At 44.1% G+C, this 20,068-nt stretch overlaps 1 protein-coding gene across 1 annotated transcript in view; it reads right to left on the minus strand.

Moving 5' to 3' along the window:
- Positions 1–2,736: 2,736 nt before the first annotated feature.
- LOC127652667 (G protein-activated inward rectifier potassium channel 1-like) overlaps positions 2,737–20,068 on the minus strand; it is a 42,054-nt gene continuing 24,722 nt past the window's right edge. Inside the window, exon 3 of the mRNA XM_052138955.1 lies at positions 2,737–3,826. Coding sequence (XP_051994915.1) covers positions 3,177–3,826 — 650 coding nt within the window. The 3' untranslated portion in view covers positions 2,737–3,176. The remainder of the gene's footprint in view (positions 3,827–20,068) is intronic.

Genomic DNA, 20,068 nt, shown 5'->3' on the forward strand with positions numbered 1-20,068 from the left:
CTCTTTCAATCACCAGCAACCCACATAATGATTATCCTCTCAACCAATCAAGCAATAGGTCTTAATGGATCGTTTGGAGACAAAATGGGCATTTAATGTGTTTCTTTCTCACCATGGGTAATGATTACAGCATTGAAAGTTCACCCCACGCAACAGCCAGTAAGGTGACAGAAAGATTATTTTAATTTGAATATTTCACAGGCCTAATGATTCCATCCCCGACAGCAGGCTGAACTAGTACAATTTTATTTATTGATGAAATGAATTAAATTCTTGTGCTGATGGAAACTGTTTCTTCATCATTTTTATGTAGGCTGTAGCTCAAAAGTACATTGTGTTCATCCAATGATGTAAAGAGTTGACTCTGTCACATTAGTTCTCTCTCTGCCATTGGCAAATTATGGTCATTAAACATTTCTATAAATGCATTCATTTTTAATTCCAAAAGAAGATTCTACAGTTAGTTAGCTATAATTAATGAACAAGCTGTTTAGACTTTGGGCATGAAATTATTAATTCAACATAATGACATTAACACAAGGATTTTCATGTGATTAAAAACTTCACAATAGAATGGTTTATAGTCTAAACTCTGAAGATAGGTAAAGCTATATTTTTGTCATATTATTACCATATATTTTTACTTAAAAGAATATTCTTTGTTCAATACAAATTCAACTCAATCAACAGCATTTGTAGCATTATCTTCATTACCGCAAAATTTTATTTAAACTAAATTTTATTTTGTCCCTCCCCTTTAAAAAAAGCAAAAATCTGGGCTCCAGTAAGGCACTTATAATGGAAGTGAATGGGGCCAATCCGTAAAAGTAAAAATAATCATTGTTACAAACGTATAGACTCAAGACAAAAACAATATGCGTTAACATGATTCTAGTGTGATAAAATAGCTTACTAACCTTTTCTCTGTAAAGTTATTTCCAATTTGTTGCCAGGATGATGTAAAGCTGTACACCTAAAACCCTAAAATGGCTGAAATAATACATATGTTTTAAAAGAAGAATAAATATTAATGTTTTAATAAAATTATAAGCTTCACATTTCTGCCTTTAAACAATCCATAAATTGGCCCCATTCACTTCCATTGTAAATGCCTCAATGTTACCTCAATCTTTCCTTTTTTTTTTTTAAGAAAAGGAGGACAATTTGAAACAATTTGTTTGTGCAAATCAACATTATGCCACAAATGCTGTCGATTGAGTCTAACTTGTATTGAACCCAGAATATTCCTTTAAAAAGATGGGTCACCCAAAAAGTTTAATTCTGTCATAATTTACGTACACTCTTATTGTTTAAAACCCATATGACATTAACAAAAGTTAGGGGTGGTGTTAACAATTTGGTTTCTGTGTGTGTTAACATATAATTTATACTCTGTTTTGCCAGGGATGTGTTTAAGATTCCTCTGCTTGCCAAAAATGTGTACTGTACCATCTGGTTTGTAAGAAAAACACTTATAAAAAAAACAGTGACATTTTTGAAAGTTCTGGTTTGTTCGGTCAGAGAGACGCTAGTGAAAGTAACAATGATTAACCAGAATGCTAGACAAGTCCTACAACTGAGAAAGGTGGACTAGCTACCCCTTTATGGACAGACAATGAATTCAAATCATTGTTAGGAGAACACATGGACTCAATAGTGACAGTGAGTCAGTCAGATTGAATTTGACACAGAAATTTGGAATTCATCCAAATAAAGTATGCAAAAAGGTATTGGTGCTTGTATTTGGAAGGGAAGCATAAAAGGCATAGTGAATTTTCTTTAGCTTTACCTCAAGCGAAATCTCAACGTAAAGTTAGAAGTCGCTAAGTTAGAAGAGCAAAATAAATAATTATTTGCTAGAGTGTCCTCACTAACGAAGTTGGACCATTACAGGGCTTTAACAAAAGATGACTTGACAAAACAATCAGATGATATCTATCCTGATTTACAGTCTGTATATAGAGAACACAATGGAATATCTATTAATGACACTGCTCGATTGATTGATAAAACAGTTGGTGCTGTTGAAGTGTGTGGATCAAGAATAAATGCTCAAAGAGGAGTAGAAGAGGGTAACACTATTCTATTTGCAAATCCCATGGTGCATATACAAACAGTCAACAAAGCTTTAGGTCCTCAGACACTAGAGAGACTTGCTCAAAGTTTTCCATCAGCACATACACATTTTTAGGAGAGTACTATCCAGAAAATTGCAGCTCTATTACATGTCTCTAGCTGAAATCACCCAGCTAATGTCACAAATATTGACAGATTCAGAGTATAATGATTATGAAACTGCTGTTGATATTTCTGAGTTTCAGCAAGCAAGTAAAGAATACTTGCAAGAGGTACTGAGAGTGTTAAGAAACTTCACTGAGCCGAAGGTAGACTGATCAAGAGTCCGTAGTTGTATACAGAAGAAAGATGAAACTGTACACTGAAAGGTTTTGTCAAGCGGCTGCAGTATATGGTGGTATAGCTGACACATCTGAGAAGGTTCTAGATTATAAGGGATCACTAGTCCATATTTGGTTTGATGGCCTTTCATCAGAATATAGAAATGCTGGACTCACTCAGCACACCCTGGATTCAAAGCCAGCGTCAATACTAGCTGAGCTACCCAGGCACCCACCGGTCTCCTTTTTAATAAAATTAACTATCCGTTTAAGAACCTAAACACAATTTACATGACCAGAGAGAGTCCAAAAAACAGACACTGATTTGTTGCTTCATAAATACAATTTAATTATTTTAACTATGATTAAAAGATTGTTGTGTATACACTAGAGAAGTAGGCATGCACATATTGTAATCGTAGAGTGAATTTGTGACATTTCTAAGTGTGTGAATAAGACACACTGGATGACCTTAGTCACCAGTAAACAGCTAAAGAAAAAAATCACAATACTATCAGTTGGAGTTTTGTGCTTTTTCGAAGAAACAAAAACAGACAAAAACTAAAATTCAATCTCTCATGCTTTCTAATAGTTATTTAACTCTTACTATTTCTATTAAGTGCAGTCAGGAAAGCTTCTTACCAAGAGCCCTCATTCAGTTCCTTACAAAACATTGTTTGCTCCTTACCTCGGAGCAGTTGTCCATGCCCATATTGACCATTGTATAGTAACTAAAAAACTGGTCTCAGATTAGGAGAAAGTTCCAAATGCACTTTCATGTTAGCGATCTGCATTCATCCTCCGTAATTTGGCAGGCAGGTTATCCTCTGGCCGGCCACTACTGGAGGACATATTTGTGTGTGGAGGGGCATGTGTGGGGATAGGTGCAGGGGTGGGGGGCAGACTCCTATGGTGGAGGTCTCCAGTGGACATGGCCATGGTCTGGAATTCCACCTTTAGGGATTTGAGGTGGAAACGTGCCTCCCCATCACTCTGGCCAGGACAGGATCCAAGACGCTGCAGTTTAAGAGGAAGGTCCCCTGTGCTTGAAGCTTTTTCCGATTGCTGTGAGCTCAGACGCAACACCTTCCTCTGCAGATCCTCCCTGCCAGATGAGCTCATTTTCTGGCGTTTATTTGGCAGTTTGCAAGAAGTGCTACCACTTCCTGGACCAGCCACTTCGTCACCTGCTACCAGGCAGTCCACAGAGTACATTCGCTCACGGTATGGAGTGAGAAGGGATGAGGACAGTGAAGATTTCTCCTCATATTCTTTCACGCTGTAGGGTGGCGTGGGCACCTCAAAGTTGCTGTGGAACTGTGAATAGTCCACCCGAAAAAAGCCCTCTTCCAGAGACATGACAGGCAGAAAACGGTGACCCCACAATACTTCATCTTCTGTATACGAGGTACGAGCCTGACATGTCATACCTACAAGAGATGATGTATAGTAAACAAGCATTACAATGGAGAAGAATGGTTTACAGTCAAAACATGCTTCATTTCTTAGGTTGTGTGCCTATATGTGATTGACCATGAGAATGATTTTCACTGTCCCATTCCTCCCTCTTCTCCAAGAATCTGAATGTGTGTGAGAAGGTCAGGCAAGGCAGAGTTTTATGACTCCTTCAACCATAATTCAAACACAGGGCCGTTCAGTGACTCATAAACACTGCCGGCCCGTAGCTTTACACAGCAGTGCTCTTTCACTGATAAACCTGGCTGCAGAGACTGAAAATCCAATTTGCTCATCAATAAAATTAAAAACAATCAATAGACCAATCACTGAAAGCTTGGTTGTATTAAAAGCATGCATTTGTTTTTGTGTTGTTTTTCTTTTCTCATCACAAGAGTAATTTTGTCACTACTGATGGGGACATCCAAAAAAGAAGATTAGTGAGATTAGTTAGATATTACTATTACACAGCATTTAGCTTACTGAGGAATGGCTTGTACCATTCTAATATGTCTTAAATCATATTTTAGGCATCTGCATGACTCATATTAACAGAATATTGTGGTTTCAATATAAATTAAGCTCAGTCCACAGCATTTGTGATATAATACTGATTATCACAAAATAATAATACTGTGGCATGGGGGGCGTGGTCGTGTGTCGGCATGGGGGGCGTGGTCGTGTGTCGGTCTGCGGGAGAGAGAGAGAGAGCTGTAAGGCTTGTCACTTGGTTTGTAATTATCTCTAACACCTGTGTCTTGTTATAGTGATACGGAGAGAGACAATTAAGGAACGCCCCCCATGCCACAAATACAATTAATAATAATAAAAAATAACGCAAGCTGAACTATTTTAAAACTTTATTTTATTTTATAATTTAGATTATAATTAATGAAATCCATGTTATGATGAAAATAGTTTTTTCATCATTTGAATATAGGCTGTAGCCTATATAGAAGTACATTGTGTTCATCCAATGATTTAAAGAGTTGTGTCTTTATTCTCTCTCTGCCACTGGCACAATGGGGCCAATTTTTGGAGGGTTGAAAGGCAGAAATGTGATGCTTATAATTTTATAAAAGCACTTATTAATAAAAGCACTTCTGTTAAATCTTGTATAATATTTTGGAGGTAATTTTTTTTAAATCTTTGTTTTTATGGTTGTTAAGGGTTTACAGCATTACATCGTCAAGATATTGAAGTTGTTAAATTGGATATAACCTTTCAAAGAAAAGCGATTTTATCAAACTAAAAATATTTACATAAATGATGTTTATGTCTTGTGGCTATACTTTTGAAACAGTGAGTAGGGTACAATCAGACCTTAAGGAAAAGTGTATCAAGATTGAAAAATTGTTATTTATATTTTTATTGAATATTGATGGAGCAACATAATTTGTGTGATATATATATATATATATATATATATATATATATATATATATATATATATATATAAATATTGATATAATTTGTTTTTTTATTAAAATACTTTTTAAAATATGTGGTGAGGTAGCCTTTTTCCCCAGCCCATTTTGAAAATATTTCAAAATAATATAAAATAATATTTTTTGCCCCTGCAACAAGGGGTGCTTTTTACCCCAAATAGTATCCTTTCACTGGACAGTTATTAATAAACTTTTGATTTAATGTCCTTTAACAAAACTTAAAATTACAAATAAGAATTTTGTTTTGAAATAAATGTCATAATTTCAGGGATTCTCATTACATAAATTAAAAAAATAATATTAAATATTAGATCAAATTGCATAAAAATAAAACTTTAGACATTGCTCGCAATGATTTCTTGGATCAGGAATGTTTTGCAGTATATAGTCACAAACAGGTGTTAATGGAAGTACTTGGTAGTTTTTTTTGTTGGACTGTTTAGTGTGTAAGGATAACATTAAATCAAATTTGCATTTTACCTTTAGCCCCATTGTACCCTATTGTAATGCCTACTGGGCCCATTATCTTAAGTGCCATCCTGCAACACAGAATTCTGCTTATTTTTTTTAAGATAAGGAGGGACAAGTCAAAACGAATTTCTGTTGTAATCAACATTATGCCACATATACACACACACACACACTGCTATTCAAAAGTTTGTGGTCACTTGTCTGAAATGTTTCTTATGATCTTAAAAACCTTTTGATCTGAAGACGTATTCTTAAATTATTCAAATGAGTTTTGTAGACAAAAATATAATTGTGCCAACATATTAATTGATTTCATTACAAAATGTTTTTTTGAAATGGATGACTTTGACTGAATAATAAATAAAAGTAGCCAATAAATGCCAGGCAAAGAAGGGAGCTCCTTCAATATGGTTTAAAACCCATCCCAAGGCGATACCTCAAGATCTCAAGAAGTTAGCTGAGAAAATGTCAAGAGTAAATTTCTGCAAATTCTTGGCAAAGGACGTTTTGAATGCTTTTTTTTAGCATTGAAGATGCTTGAAGATATTTCCCAGTTCAATTTCTGTTATTACATACTTTAGATGAAGGTAATATTATTGTAAAATGTGAAAAATAAAGAATATGTAAGCGACCCTAAACTTTTGACCAGTAGTATGTGTGTGTATATATATATATATATATATATATATATATATATATATATATATATATGTGTGTGACCGGATGCTCTCCTCCCATGTTGTCTATTAATAAATTAAGTTAATTAGAGCTCGCCGCCTACAAATGTTCTTTAATCGTTGACACGTCATTTCCGATCGGCTATAAATAGCCTATTTCTATTTCTGTCGAGACGCGTAATTTCCGACCGACCCGGGGGTTCCCATTTGTTTCCAACGTGCGGATGATTTGACTGAGGCTGTACACCAGCTTTCGCTTGCTTCTGAAACGGCGATCTTTCTTTTGGTAAGCTGTTACTGCAGTAACTTGTGGAAACTGTGTTTGGGCATTAATCTGACGAGTGGGTATGATTTTTAGCTCATTTCAGGCATAGGCAAACCAGTTCAGTGCAGCGCTTCAGGATCAAAACGAATTAACAAACGGTGGTTCCCTCTCGAGAGGTCTCTCCTATTGCGTAAGTAGCTTACGCTATGGGAAAACTCCGTTTCGAGAAATATTGAAGTCTTTATGTAAAACGCATTGCAGCTGCACAGCAGACAGCAATGAGCGAGGCAGCTTCGGTCATTGGCTGTGCTGCGACAACTTGCTCGAACCAATGACGGGCGACTCTGAGCGTGCGACCAATGGAGCGCCAGCGCTTCAGCGCTCAGAGCCCGCCGAGACAGGCGTGGCTTAGGGCTATATATTAGGCGCCCCGTCATGAGAGTTCTTTAGATTTAATCTCCTTCAGCAAAGACCTTCTCTTCGCTGGATCCTCCGGATTGTTGGAATCTTTCGCCCGCCGTCGAAAAGCCTACAGCAGGACCGCTAAGAGGACGCCGGCGCCTTCAGCCGCCTTCGAAGCCTTCTGCTACGCCATCCGGCGCGCATCGCTATATCCTTTTACTGCAAGCGCTCGCCTCTGCAACGTTTTTTTGATTAAGTAAAAGAGCAATTTTCAAGCCGTTGTTGCAAATGCCTTCAGCCTGCGCCTCGTGCAGAGGCCCTCTTCCTGACGGGGATCGTCACATCATTTGCACTCGCTGCCTGGGACTGGACACGCAGAAGCTGCTCTCATTCAGGGCGGATGCCCGAATGTGACTCCTGGGTCTCGCCGAGCTGCTGCTCGCTTTGCCGCTTTCGCCGCAAACGAGCCTGCTTCCACCGTGCTGCCGCCCCCTCCGTTCGAGCCGCGCAAGAAAAAGCACAGCTCACAGAGTCTGCCAGAGCACATAGACTTCAGTGACGTCACGCCGGCCTAGTCCCCGCGTGCTTCACCGCTACCAGAGATCTCCCCGCCGCCAGTCCATTTCACGAAGGTGGACCAGCACCCCTCCAACAGAGCGGTGGGTCTCGTCTCGTTCGGCGCGTCAGGGGACGACGATAAAAAGATGACAGCCTCTCTATTGACGCTGCATCCGACGACTGGCCGGGCTCGGCTTTTGACCCCGCACCATCGACATCAGCAGACACGAGCACGGGCACCAGCATGGACTCTGAGATTGTCCGCATCCTGTCCAAGGCCGTGGAAGACCTCGGGCTCGACTGGTCTTCTCTTGAAGAACCCGCCCGCAGCCAGCTGGACGAGTGGTTCCTGCAGGGGCGCCAGCAGGCCCCTAGACAGAGACCCTCTCCTTTCTTCCCCGAAGTTCACGACGAACTCACGAAGTCATGGAATGCCCCGCACTCTGCTCGCCTGAAGCCTTCTTTTTCTTCCTCGCTCTCCTCAGTGGACGGCGCGAGAGAAAGAGGCTACGAGGGAACTCCGCCCCACGAGGAGGCTGTGGCCAACCATCTGTGCCCACCCTCCACAGCTGGATGGAAAGCCAAAGCTTCTCATCCCTCGAAGCCCTGCAGATCCACCTCAGCTCTCGCCGGTCGCGCATACGCCGCCGCCGGCCAAGCTGCGTCAGCGCTTCATTCAATGGCGGTTTTACAAGTTTATCAGGCCAAACTTCTCCGCACCATGGACGAGTCTGGACCTGAACCTGAGGCTTTCAAGGACCTGCGCAGCGCCACTGACGTAGCCCTGCGAGCCACGAAGGCCACCGCCCAATCCATCGGTCGGGCCATGGCTAACTTGACTGTCCTTGAGCACCATTTGTGGCTGACGCTAACGGAGATGAAGGACGCGGATAAGGCGCCATTCCTTGACGCGCCTATCGCTCCAAGCGGCCTGTTCGGACCGGCGGTAAAAGAATTCGCTGAACGCTTTACTGAGGCCCGGAAGGATTCGCAGGCTATGCGTCACTTCCTGCCCAAACGCTCCAGCTTGTCTCACCAGAGACCGCCTCAGCAGCAGCAGCGAGCCAGGGCGGCGCCTCCCGTCTCCCAGCCAAAGAGCAGACCTGAAACGGACGCTCGACGCCGCTCGCATTCTGCTGGCCGAAGAAAGCCGCCTGAGCAACGAGGTCCTCGGCCCAAGATCGTGCTGAACCTGGAGCCTCGTAAGTCTTCCTAGCAATAGGAAGAAAAAGAGAGAGTACGTGTCTCGCAAAGGCCGGACCACTCTCTCTAAAACGTGTAAAACATTACCCAGTCCCCTTACAGGCGGCTGGAAATGTCTGTACAGCAGTCAATGGGCCAGTCACAGAACTCGCTCACCTGCAATCAAATGCCGTTTTAACGACGACACACACAGAAATCACGAAAAGAGTCATTTTCTGCCTGTGTCACTAAGGGTTCACATGTCCACACTAAAGTGTGCATTCCCACATATCAATACTGTCCAAACAGTGCCAAATACTTCCCCAGCTCAAGCTGGACGTCCCATAAATGTAGATTGTGTGCCTATTGTCATGTATGCACCACTACACACAAGCACTGTTCCCACAGTTATAAACACGTAACCAGTAAAAGCGGGAAATACTATAAATGTAGCACGCGTGCCTGCTGTCCTGCATGCACCCCTACACACAAACACTGTATGCATAGCCAAAAAAACCCCGCCGCGAGCGGAAGACTTTATGAAAGTGGTGCGCGTGCCTACTACAGTATATGCACCCCCACCCATAAGCGCTGCCCATACAGTTTCAAACAGCTCTCTGTCTCATGCCGCAAGCATCACAGATGCGATGCACGAGCCAAGAGACTCCCCGCTAAGAGCGGGAAGCTTTATGAATGTGGCACGCGTGCCTATTACGATGTATGCACCCCCACCCGAAAACTCTGTCCATACAGTTTAAAGCATTTCTCCGACTCATGCTGCAAGCATTTCGGAGATAGCGCGCGTGCCTGTACTCTCACACGCACCCCTGCACTCGGCACTCAACACGGCTGCTCAGCACGCACCTGCGCCTCTGAGAGCTGTAAACTCAGTGTTAGCACAAGGCAATTTGCTGGTGGGGCCCATACGTCACTGCGACACGCCCCCAGCCAGCATTCAGCCCATATCTGTGCGAGCAAAAGCCTGGGAAAAAAATCCCTGACATGCCTAAATGGGTTTTGAACATAATAAAACACGGTTACTCACTTCAATTCACTCGCAGACCACCCCGCTTTTCAGCGGTGGTCGAGACGAAAGTGAGGAAAGATGTGTCACATGTTCTACGCACTGAGGTGCTCAAACTGATAGAGAAGGGTGCTATAGAAACTGTTCCTCCCTCTATGAGCTGAGGCGGTTTTTACAGCCGCTATTTTCTTGTCCGAAAAGGGCGGTGGCCTCCGCCCCATCCTAGATCTCAGACATCTGAACAAAGCTTTAATGATTCAGCTCGTTCAGAATGTTAACAACCAAACATATCCTCGCGCAAGTTCAGCCCGGGATTGGTTTCTATCAGTGGATTTGAAAGACGCTTACTTTCACATTCGATAGCGCCTCATCACAGGCCTTTTCTGAGATTCAGCTTCGAGGGACAGTCATACCAGTACACAGTACTACCATTCAGCCTATCATTGGCCCCCGTACATTCACGAAATGTATGGACGCAGCACTTTCCCCTGAGACAGCGGGAGTGCGAATACTGAATTACCTCGACGATTGGCTAATCATAGCACAATCAGAGGGTCAGTTAACAACGCACAGATCTTGGATTATCAGCCATCTAGAATGCCTGGGTCTGAGAATCAATTTTGCAAAGAGCGTGCTATCCCCAGCCAGAATATCTCTTTTCTGGGAATAGTGCTAGACTCAGTGCAGATGACAGCGCGCCTCTCATCAGAGCGCGCGCTCTCTATTCGACGCCTTGCAACATCATTCAGAACGGGCGCGCGCACCCCCGTCAAACGATTTCAAAGAATGCTCGGTCTCATGGCCTCGGCATCAGCTGTACTCCAGCTAGGATTGTTGCACATGCGTCCTCTCCAGCGCTGGCTCAAGAGCCATGTCCCCACTCACGCGTGGCGCTCGGGCCACTTTTTGATCAGAGCGAATCACGGCTGTATAAAAGCCAACGCCCTGGAAAGCCGTCAACTGGTATCAAACTGCCGTGAGTCTGGGCGTGAATACGTGGAGAAAAATGATCACGACAGATGCCTCTAAAATAGGATGGGGGGCCCTTTACGAGGGCAGGCCTGTCTCCGGCTTTTGGTCAAACCCGGAAAAGCGCCTACATATAAACTGTCTGGAAATGAAAGCGGTCGCCTTGGCTCTCAGAGCCCTGCTTCCGTACCTGAAAAACGAACACGTCCTGGTCCGAACGGACAACATGACGGTAGTTTCGTATATAAATCGCCAGGGTGGACTCAGGTCGAGCTCCCTGCACTCTATGGCCAGGGAGCTCATCTTATGGTCACAGCACCACCTGCGCTCGCTGAGAGCAGCGAATGTGCCAGGCGCCCTGAACCAGGGAGCGGACATGCTGTCCAGAGACAAGGTTCTCCCAGGAGAATGGTCTCTCCACCCCCCTGACGGTTCAGTGGTTATGGCAAACCTTTGGCGAGGCAGAGGTCGACCTCTTCGCCTCCAGGGAAAATGCGCCACTGCCCCCTTTTCTTCTCAAACAGCACAGACGCGCTCGCCCAAATCTGGCTGAGCCGCCCCTTGTATGCTTTTCCCCCGATCGCGATGCTACCTCAGGTCATCAGTCGGATCAGGGAAGTGAAATGTGCAGTGCTCCTGGTAGCCCCACTCTGGAAAAACCAGACGTGGTTTCCAGAACTGATGCAGATGATGCAATCTGCCCCATGGCTGATTCCGTTGAGGCTAGACCTCCTCAGGCAGGCCAACGGGATGATTCTTCATCCCCACCCCGATCTGTGGGCCCTCCATGCATGGCCCCTCAACGGGTTCCCGAGAACCTCCCCAGTGGAGTTTTGAGAACCATCACTGAGGCGCGGCGCCTCTACGAGCGCTTATATGCCCAAAAGTGGAAAGTGTTCAATGACTGGTGTGATACCAAGAGCTTGAACCCCAAATCGTCGCGAGATACCAAGTGTACTCGCCTTCTTGCAAGAGCTGCTGGAGGCTGGCCGCACACCCTCCACGCTCAAAGTCTATGTGGCTGCCATAGCGCGTCACACAATCCTGACAAGGGACACTCATTAGGGAAAAACGACCTAATCATTGCGTTTCCTAAGAGGCTAGGAGGATGAACCCTCCTCGCCCCCTCGGTGCCAATCTGGGACCTGGCCACGGTCCTGGACGCACTCAAGAGTGCCCGTTCGAACCTCTCTGAACCGTGCACCTTAAACAGCTCTCGCTCAAAACTGCGCTCTTGCTGGCGCTCGCCTCAGTCAAGAGAGTGGGCCACCTGCAAGCGCTGTCATCAAGCGCTGCTTGCCTGGAATTTGGACCTAACAACTGCAGAGTTGTCCTTAGGCCAAAGCATGGGTATATTCCTAAAGTGCTCTCTACACCCTTCAGAGTACAGGTTATATCTCTGGCAGCGCTATCGTCTCCAGCAGACGAAAGCGACGCTAATTTACTCTTCCTGGTCAGGGCGCTCAGAGTATATTTGGAACGTTCTGCCCTGTTCAGACAGACGGAACAATTATTCGTATGCTTTGGCGGCCGCACTTAAGGTCTCACAGTTTCAAAGCAAAGAATATCGCGCTGGATAGTGGATGCTATAGCGCTGGCTTATGAAGCCAAGGCCCTTCAATGCCCCTTAGGCGTCAGAGCTCACTCTATGAGGAGCATGGCCTCCTCGTGGGCGTGGTCGAGTGGGATACCCATTGAAGATATTTGTGCGGCGGCAGGCTGGGCCTCGCCTTCGACATTTTTTAAGGGTTTCATCAGGTTTTATAACCTACAGGTCCCCTCATTGCATTCCAACATTCTATCAGCCTGACTATAGAATGGACTAGGGTATGTATATGCTGAGCATTATCTCCTCCCTTATAAGGTCTGTCTCTGACTGACTTAGAGGATTTTTCATGCATATCAGTACATAGAAAAATCAGTACATAAAATATGTGCTTGTGGTTTTACAACGAGCGCCCCACCATGGACCACCTTGGGGCAAAGGCTCTGTATTACTCCATTATATAGCTCGCCGTTGGCGGCTTGTTGAATAATCACTTTGCTTTAAGGCTCAGGCATCTGCCTCTGGCTTTATAGAGCGAAGTCAGCACGCACGGCGTTTTGCATGGTGTTCCCATAGCGTAAGCTACTTACGCAATAGGAGAGACCTCTCGAGAGGAACGACTCGGTTACTAACGTAACCTCGGTTCCCTGAGAGGAGGGAGCGAGTATTAGCGTAAGCTGCCGTGCTTGTGCTTGGTCAGTTAAGCTTCAGTCGATTGAACCTAAAGAACTCTCATGACGGGCCTAATATATAGCCCTAAGCCACGCCCGTCTTGGCGGGCTCTGAGCGCGCGAGCGCGAAGTGCGCTCCCATTGGTTGCGCGTTCAGAGTCGCCCCATCATTGGTTCCAGCAAGCTGCCGCAGCACAGCCAATGACCGAGCTGCCTCGCTCATTGCTGTCTGCTGTGCAGATGCAATGCGTTTTACATAAAGACTTCAATATTTCTCGAGAAACTGAGTTTTCCCATAGCGTAAGCTACTTACGCAATACTCGTTCCCTCCTCTCAGGGAACCGAGGTTACGTTAGTAATCGAGTCGATTTGTGATTGAGACTGACGCGATTCTATCATCGGGTAAGTCTTTTCCTGATTGGGTTGAGAACATTGGGCATTCGTGCAGGCGTTTAACCATTGTGTTTCCCTTCTAAGGAGTTCGAGATCTTTCTTTGCCTTTTGCCAGTATTTAATGCGAGGAATCGCCGTTGTCCTACAACCTACGTTTTTGTGTGTTCTTTAGTTTGATATGCATGGTTCATTATATGTGAGTTGAATGACTGTTATTAATTCGTTTATTTGTTTTGAGATTATTTGCTGTGGGAATTATAGTGTTTTGTTGATTTGTTATTATTATCATTGTTTGTCTTCGGTGTTTATATTGTTCTGATTTATAACCCAATTGTATTTTGATTTTTGTTTATGTGTGTGTGTGAGCAATTGTAACTTTCGCTAGATGCTGAGGGCTTCAGCCAGGAATCCTCCGTGGTTTTCTCCGCGTGTTGGTGGTGGTTTGAACACTGGGTGCTGTGTGCAGTGAGACGCATGGATTTTGTGTGAGTGATAAGAGTTTACTCCAAAGTGTGTGTGGTACTATTCCTTGTTCTTTAGCCCTCAGCCAAAATAGCTTCTGAGTGTAATGTTTTATTATATTTGTTTTGTAGTGACTGATTTTTGAATGACTGTACTTCTTCTGACAACATAACAACCCTTTTTTTTTATTGGCAGATGTTGCGGTGTGTCTTGCCTGGTACGCTCTGTTTATTTTAATGTGTTTTTAGTAATAAAGAACTTTTTTTGTACGACATTCACGTCTCTGTTCCTTACTAGTGCAACCAACTTGTGTGCCTTTGGATAAAGGTATCAATCATTCTCTGTGTGATATCAGAGTGACGTAGTCAGTTTTCTTAAATCTGTATTTATTTCTATTATAATTAGTTAGGCCTTAGTGCCAGTCTATTGCGGTTTCCTTTCTTGCCACATATACATATAAAAGGGATTGTTCAACCAGAATAAAATTGTCATCATTTTAATGTCATTTCAAACAATAAAATTCTGTCTACTGTGGAAAACAAAATAGATGTTAGGCAAAATGCTATCCTCTGCCACCATTGACTTTCATTGCATCATTTTTCCATACAATGAAGATGAATGGTAACTGAGGCTAATATTTCACAGAAGAAAGTCAAATGGTTTTGGAACAACATGAGGGTAATTAAATTATGTTGGAATTTTCATTTTTGGGTGAACTGACCTTAAAGCTGCACTTGAGTACTGTATTTACTATCAGTGTAATTTTAAAAAAGCTGGTGTTTAAAAAAAAACATTTATTTTATCAGCTACTGGTGATATTAGCAGCACCTAATATAAAAAAGAATAAGTGTGACTGTTTGTACTGGCACTAAATTATCTCATGCATTTAAACCATTTTATGTGACATCAATCACAGTAAAAATCCCATATTTTGCTGCTGAGCAGGAACAGTGGGGTGGCCTGCCTTCATTTAAAGGCTTAAATTGTGGATCAATGCTGGAAGAGGTTTTGCAAATGTATCAATGGCTTCACTGTAGTTCATCTAAAAGTAGCTTTTTAAGTTCTCATTTAAAGCATGCATGCAAGACAAATCTCACAATCTTACCATTAAGACTCTTGATTGTGCAATGTTCTGTTGGCATACATAAATATAGTTTGTCTGTCATCATCTCCCTTAGTCTGATCTACGGTATTGATTCTGAATAAAGGGAGCCTCACACTTCTGAATTTCACACATATATTTACTCTATTTCAACACAATTGTACATACTGTATATCTCTTGCTTTATGGCTTCCTTTTGGAGTGTAGAAGGAGTGAAGATGCAAATTTAAACTAGACATACATTTCAACTCTAAATACAAATATTAGGACCGTTAATATTTTAAGTAGGGCTGTCGATTTAACGTGTTAATTCAGTGCGATTAATTTTATAAAAAATGCGTTAAAAAATTAACGCGATTAATCGCAATACCCCCAGACTTGTAGAATCACCTGTTTACTCCAGAGGCCAGTAAGTGAAACTTCAGCTGTGTGGCAATGCACAGTTTATACATTGAAGAATACAACAATCCAGCAGACCGAACAACACAAACATGTGTTATGTTCTTGCGTTCAAAACACTTGATGGAGCACAAATCTGAACTAAGAGATCTCAAGCTGTGTTCTAAGTATTAAACTATATTTAACTTGACACAGTAACCTAAAACATTTATGTTTATGATGCAACGCACCAGAGACGCTACACAAGCATGTCTGATCCAAGTGTTCATTGAAGTGTCCTTAAACAAGCCCTTATAATAAATCTTGAACTGACTGACAAATTCACTTGTGAAATGGATTGCCGTGAACTGTATGCAAATGATTGACTTATGATCAATTATATGGTAGTAAACAATACATTGTATTCTAAAGCCACTTTTTGTATTGTCTTATCAATGATTAACTCTTCTGCCACAAGAATGTAATGCATTTTGATTATCTGAATATTTTTTATTTAATATATTTATATATATAAAATAACTATGTATAATTATTTCATCATTATATACAGTATATACTGAATTATTGTTATATGAGGGGCTTTCAGCAAATATTTGTATATGTGATTAATCGCAATTAATTAATAGGGACACCATGTAATTAATTCGATTACATTTTTTTATTGATTGACAGCCCTACTAAAAATATAAACTTTTATTTATTCATTTTTAAATGAACACATTGTGGCAGGGCGGAGGGCGGGGCCGGGTCGTGATCCTACACACCCGGTCCCGTATTGGGCTAATTATGCCTCCGTGAGGGATAAAGGTCGACTGCAGGGGATCGTGCGGGAGAGAGAGATCGTTAACGGAGGCATAATTAGCCTAATACGGGACCGGGTGTGTAGGATCACGACCCGGCCCTGCCCTCCACCCTGCCACACACATTTAGTTACTTTTTTGAAGGAATGAAAACAAAATAATAATGTGTATGTTTTGGATGTATTATGTATTTGTATGTAAATGTATTTACGCTTGTAGGGGAACATACTGTATGGAAATATATACCAATCAGCCATAACATTAAAATGACCTGTCTAATAATGTGTATGTCCCCCACAATTGTACAGAGTGGTTATCTGAGTTACTGCAGACTTTGCTAGTTTGAACCAGTCTGGCCATTCTCTGTTGACCTCGCTCTTCAACAAGGCGTTTCCATCCGCAGAACTGCCCCTCACTGGATGTTTTTTGTTTTTGGCTCCATTTTGAGTAAATTCTAGAGACTGTTTTGTGTGAAAATCCCAGGAGATCAGCATTTATAGAAATTATCAAACCAGTCCACCTGGCACCAACAATCATCCATACGATTATCTAAACAGCCAATCGAGCGGCAGCAGTGCAGTGCATAAAATCATGCGGATACGGATCAGGAACTTCAGGTAACTTCAGGTAATGAACCATCTGAATGTGGAAAAAATGTGATCTCAGTGATTTGGACCGTGGCATGACTGTTGGTGCCAAATGGGCTGGTTTGAGTATTTCTGTAAATGCTATTCTGAGATGCTGGTTGGCACTATTTTGGTGGCGCGAGCCGGACCTACACAATATTAGGCAGGTGGTTTTAATGTTGCGGCTGCTCCATCATTTTAAGTAACTTTGGGCCATAAAAATAGAATGTTTTTTGCACTAAAGTAAAAGTAGAAACATAATAATTAGTCTATAAGACTCAAAATGTGTTTCCTTGTCAAAATGGAGCAGTACAAAACACATTTTCTAACAGTGTAAGGTATTCATGCAAAGTGGAGCTAGTAAGCCTCTAAACCATTTAATATGCTCTTAATGGAAATCGTCTTGGTTATTGTTGTAACCTCCGTTCCCTGATGGAGGGAACGAGACGTTGTGTTGATGTAGAGACACTAGGGGTCACTCTTGGGAGCCCCAAACACCTCTGATCTTTGAAAAAAGGCCAATGGGAATTGGTGAGTGGAATTTGCATGCAACTCCACTGGACATACGGGTGTAAAAGGAGCTGGCTCGCAGCCACATCCTGCACAAAGGGGAGGTTAACATGTTTCAATTACGTCACATGGGCTTGCCAGCCGCACGTGGAAGAGTCATGGTTGTAGGCCCTACCTGGATGGGAGGAGCTCTACAAACACAGCGACCGGTGGCAGAGGGAGCTCTGTTCAAGGGAGACGCGGATTTACCAACAGGGAAACAGTACCGCGGAAATCACAAGGGTTTACCACAGGTAACCAGCATATGTGGAGCACCTACAACAGAACAGGGCGTCCTAGCACATGTACTGGGCCCACCTACAAATTTCTCTTCCGAATTTACCAGCCACAGGGCTAGGGAGGAAAGACATCCAGGGTTCACCATCTCGTGACCTCACATGGGGGAAAAAATTACACGTTTTCCCCCCCGGGAGGGGAAAGGCACTGTACGCAAGCATAACACCTGGCCGCTGCCCCGCATACTTACCTGTTCGTACATGACAACACAAAACCGGCTCAACCCAGAGATTATAAAATCTCGCAAATTGGGTGTTGCCCAATGACCATAGAGAGATCCCATGAGGGAAAGAGGCGTGAACTAGGAGGATTCAACCTCCTGGCACCTCTCAGGAAACGGATGATCAGGTTGTGCTTCTCCAGGGATTTACCATCCACTGCGTCATGGTGTGCTGCTATAGAGGCCACATACACCTTCAAGGTTGAGGGGGACAGCTTCCCCTCCAGCCTCTCCTGCAGGAAGGAAAGCACCGACCCGACTGCGTATATCTGAGGGTCTTTGCCTTGTGAAGAACACCAATTTGTGAACAAATGCCACTTTAAGGTATACAGCTGCCTCATAGAGGGAGCCCTGGCCTGAGTGATCATTTCTACCACCACCAGTAGTAGGCCACTTAGATCTTCCACATCCTGTCCAGCGGCCTGACATGGAGATTCCAAAGGTCTGGTCACAGGTGACAGATGGTGCCCCATCTCTGAGAGTGGAGATCCTCCCTCAGTTGAACTTACCAGGAAGGGGCTGCCTAGAGGAGTGTGAGCTCCGAGAACCAAGGCTGGATGGGCCAGTAGGTCACCACCAGGACGACCTGCTCCTCGTCTTCCCTGACCTTCACAAGGTCTGTGCAGGCAGGCTCACTAGGGGAACACATAATTGTGCAGCCCCCAGGGCCAGCTGTGCACCAGTACATCTGTGCTGGGGGGAGCCTCAGTCAGAGAATACCAGAGCGGGCAGTGGGAGGATTCCCAGGAAGCAAACAGGTCTAGCTGTGCTTCGCCGAATCGACTCCAAATCAGTTGGACCATCTGGGGGTGGAATCTCCACTCTCCCCTGAGCATCACCTGCCATGATAGCACATCTTCAGTACAGTTGAGGTCACCCGGGATGTGAGAGGCCCACAATGAATTCAGTCGGTGCTGACTCCAGTGGAGGAGATGGGGGGCGAGTCGCAACATGCGACGCGAGCGTGATCTGCCTTGATGGTTTATATATGCTACCGTTGATGTATTGTCCATACGGATTAATACGTGCTTGCTCTGGATCAACAGCTGAAGCCTCCGCAGGGCCAGCAATACCTCCAGCAACTCGAGGCAGTTGATATACCAACACAGTCTTGGTCCTGTCCATGAGCCAGTGGATGTTTGCCCATTGCAAATGGTGCCCCAGCCTAACTTAGAGTGTCTGTTGCAAAAACTACATGTCTGGACACTTGCTGTAAGGGGACCCCTGCCCGCAGAAATGCAAGGTCCGTCCAAGGGCTGAATGTGTGGCGGCCAATTGCCGTGAAGGTCACGCGATGCATGTCTCAGTGCCATGCCCAACTCGAGTCTGAAGCCAGTGTTGGAATTGTCTCATATGCATCAAACCGAGAGGCATGACCGCTGCCTAGAAAGCCATATGCCCCAGGAGCCTCTGAAACTGTTTCAGTGGGACTGCTATTTTCCACCTGAATGACTTCAGGCAGCTCAGCACCGAGTGCATGTGCTTGTCCAAGAGGCATGCTATCATGGAGACGGAGTATAATTCCATCCCAAGAAAAGAGCCTGATCTTTTCCCAGTTGACCCGAAGCCCTAACCAGCTGAGGTGCCTGAGCACCAGGTCCCTGTGCGCACACAACAGGTCTCAAGAGTGTTCTAGAATCAGCCAGTCATCGAGATAATTGAGGATATGGACGCCCACTTCCCTTAGAGGGGCAAGGGCTGCCTCTGTGACGTTAATTAAGACATGAGGTGACAGTGACCGACCGAAGGGGAGGACCTTGTACTGATATGCCCGGTCCTCGAAAGCAAACCGCAGGAAGGGTCTGCACCGAGGTAAAATCAAGACACGGAAATACGCATCCTTCAGATCTACTGCCGCGAACCAATCTTTAAGCTGTACACATGACAGAAAGTCAGCATCTTGAACGGGAGTCAGGGATCAGCACTCGCAGGTCCAAGATTGGCTAATCTTCTGGAGGGACCGGCTCTATTGCATCCTTCTGCAAAAGGGTCGCGATCTCCGCACGGAGGGCAGCGGCGTTCTTGCCCCTCACTGAGGTGAAATGGACAGCTCTGATTGCGGGTGGGTGGCGAGCAAACGGGGAGCAGGACCTTGAATAGGGCAGGGGCAGGATGTGTTGAATGGCCTCTGTCTGCTTCTTCACTGCTGAGAACTG

The sequence above is a fragment of the Xyrauchen texanus genome, chromosome 12, assembly GCF_025860055.1.
Source record: "Xyrauchen texanus isolate HMW12.3.18 chromosome 12, RBS_HiC_50CHRs, whole genome shotgun sequence".
Lineage (NCBI taxonomy): Eukaryota > Metazoa > Chordata > Actinopteri > Cypriniformes > Catostomidae > Xyrauchen > Xyrauchen texanus.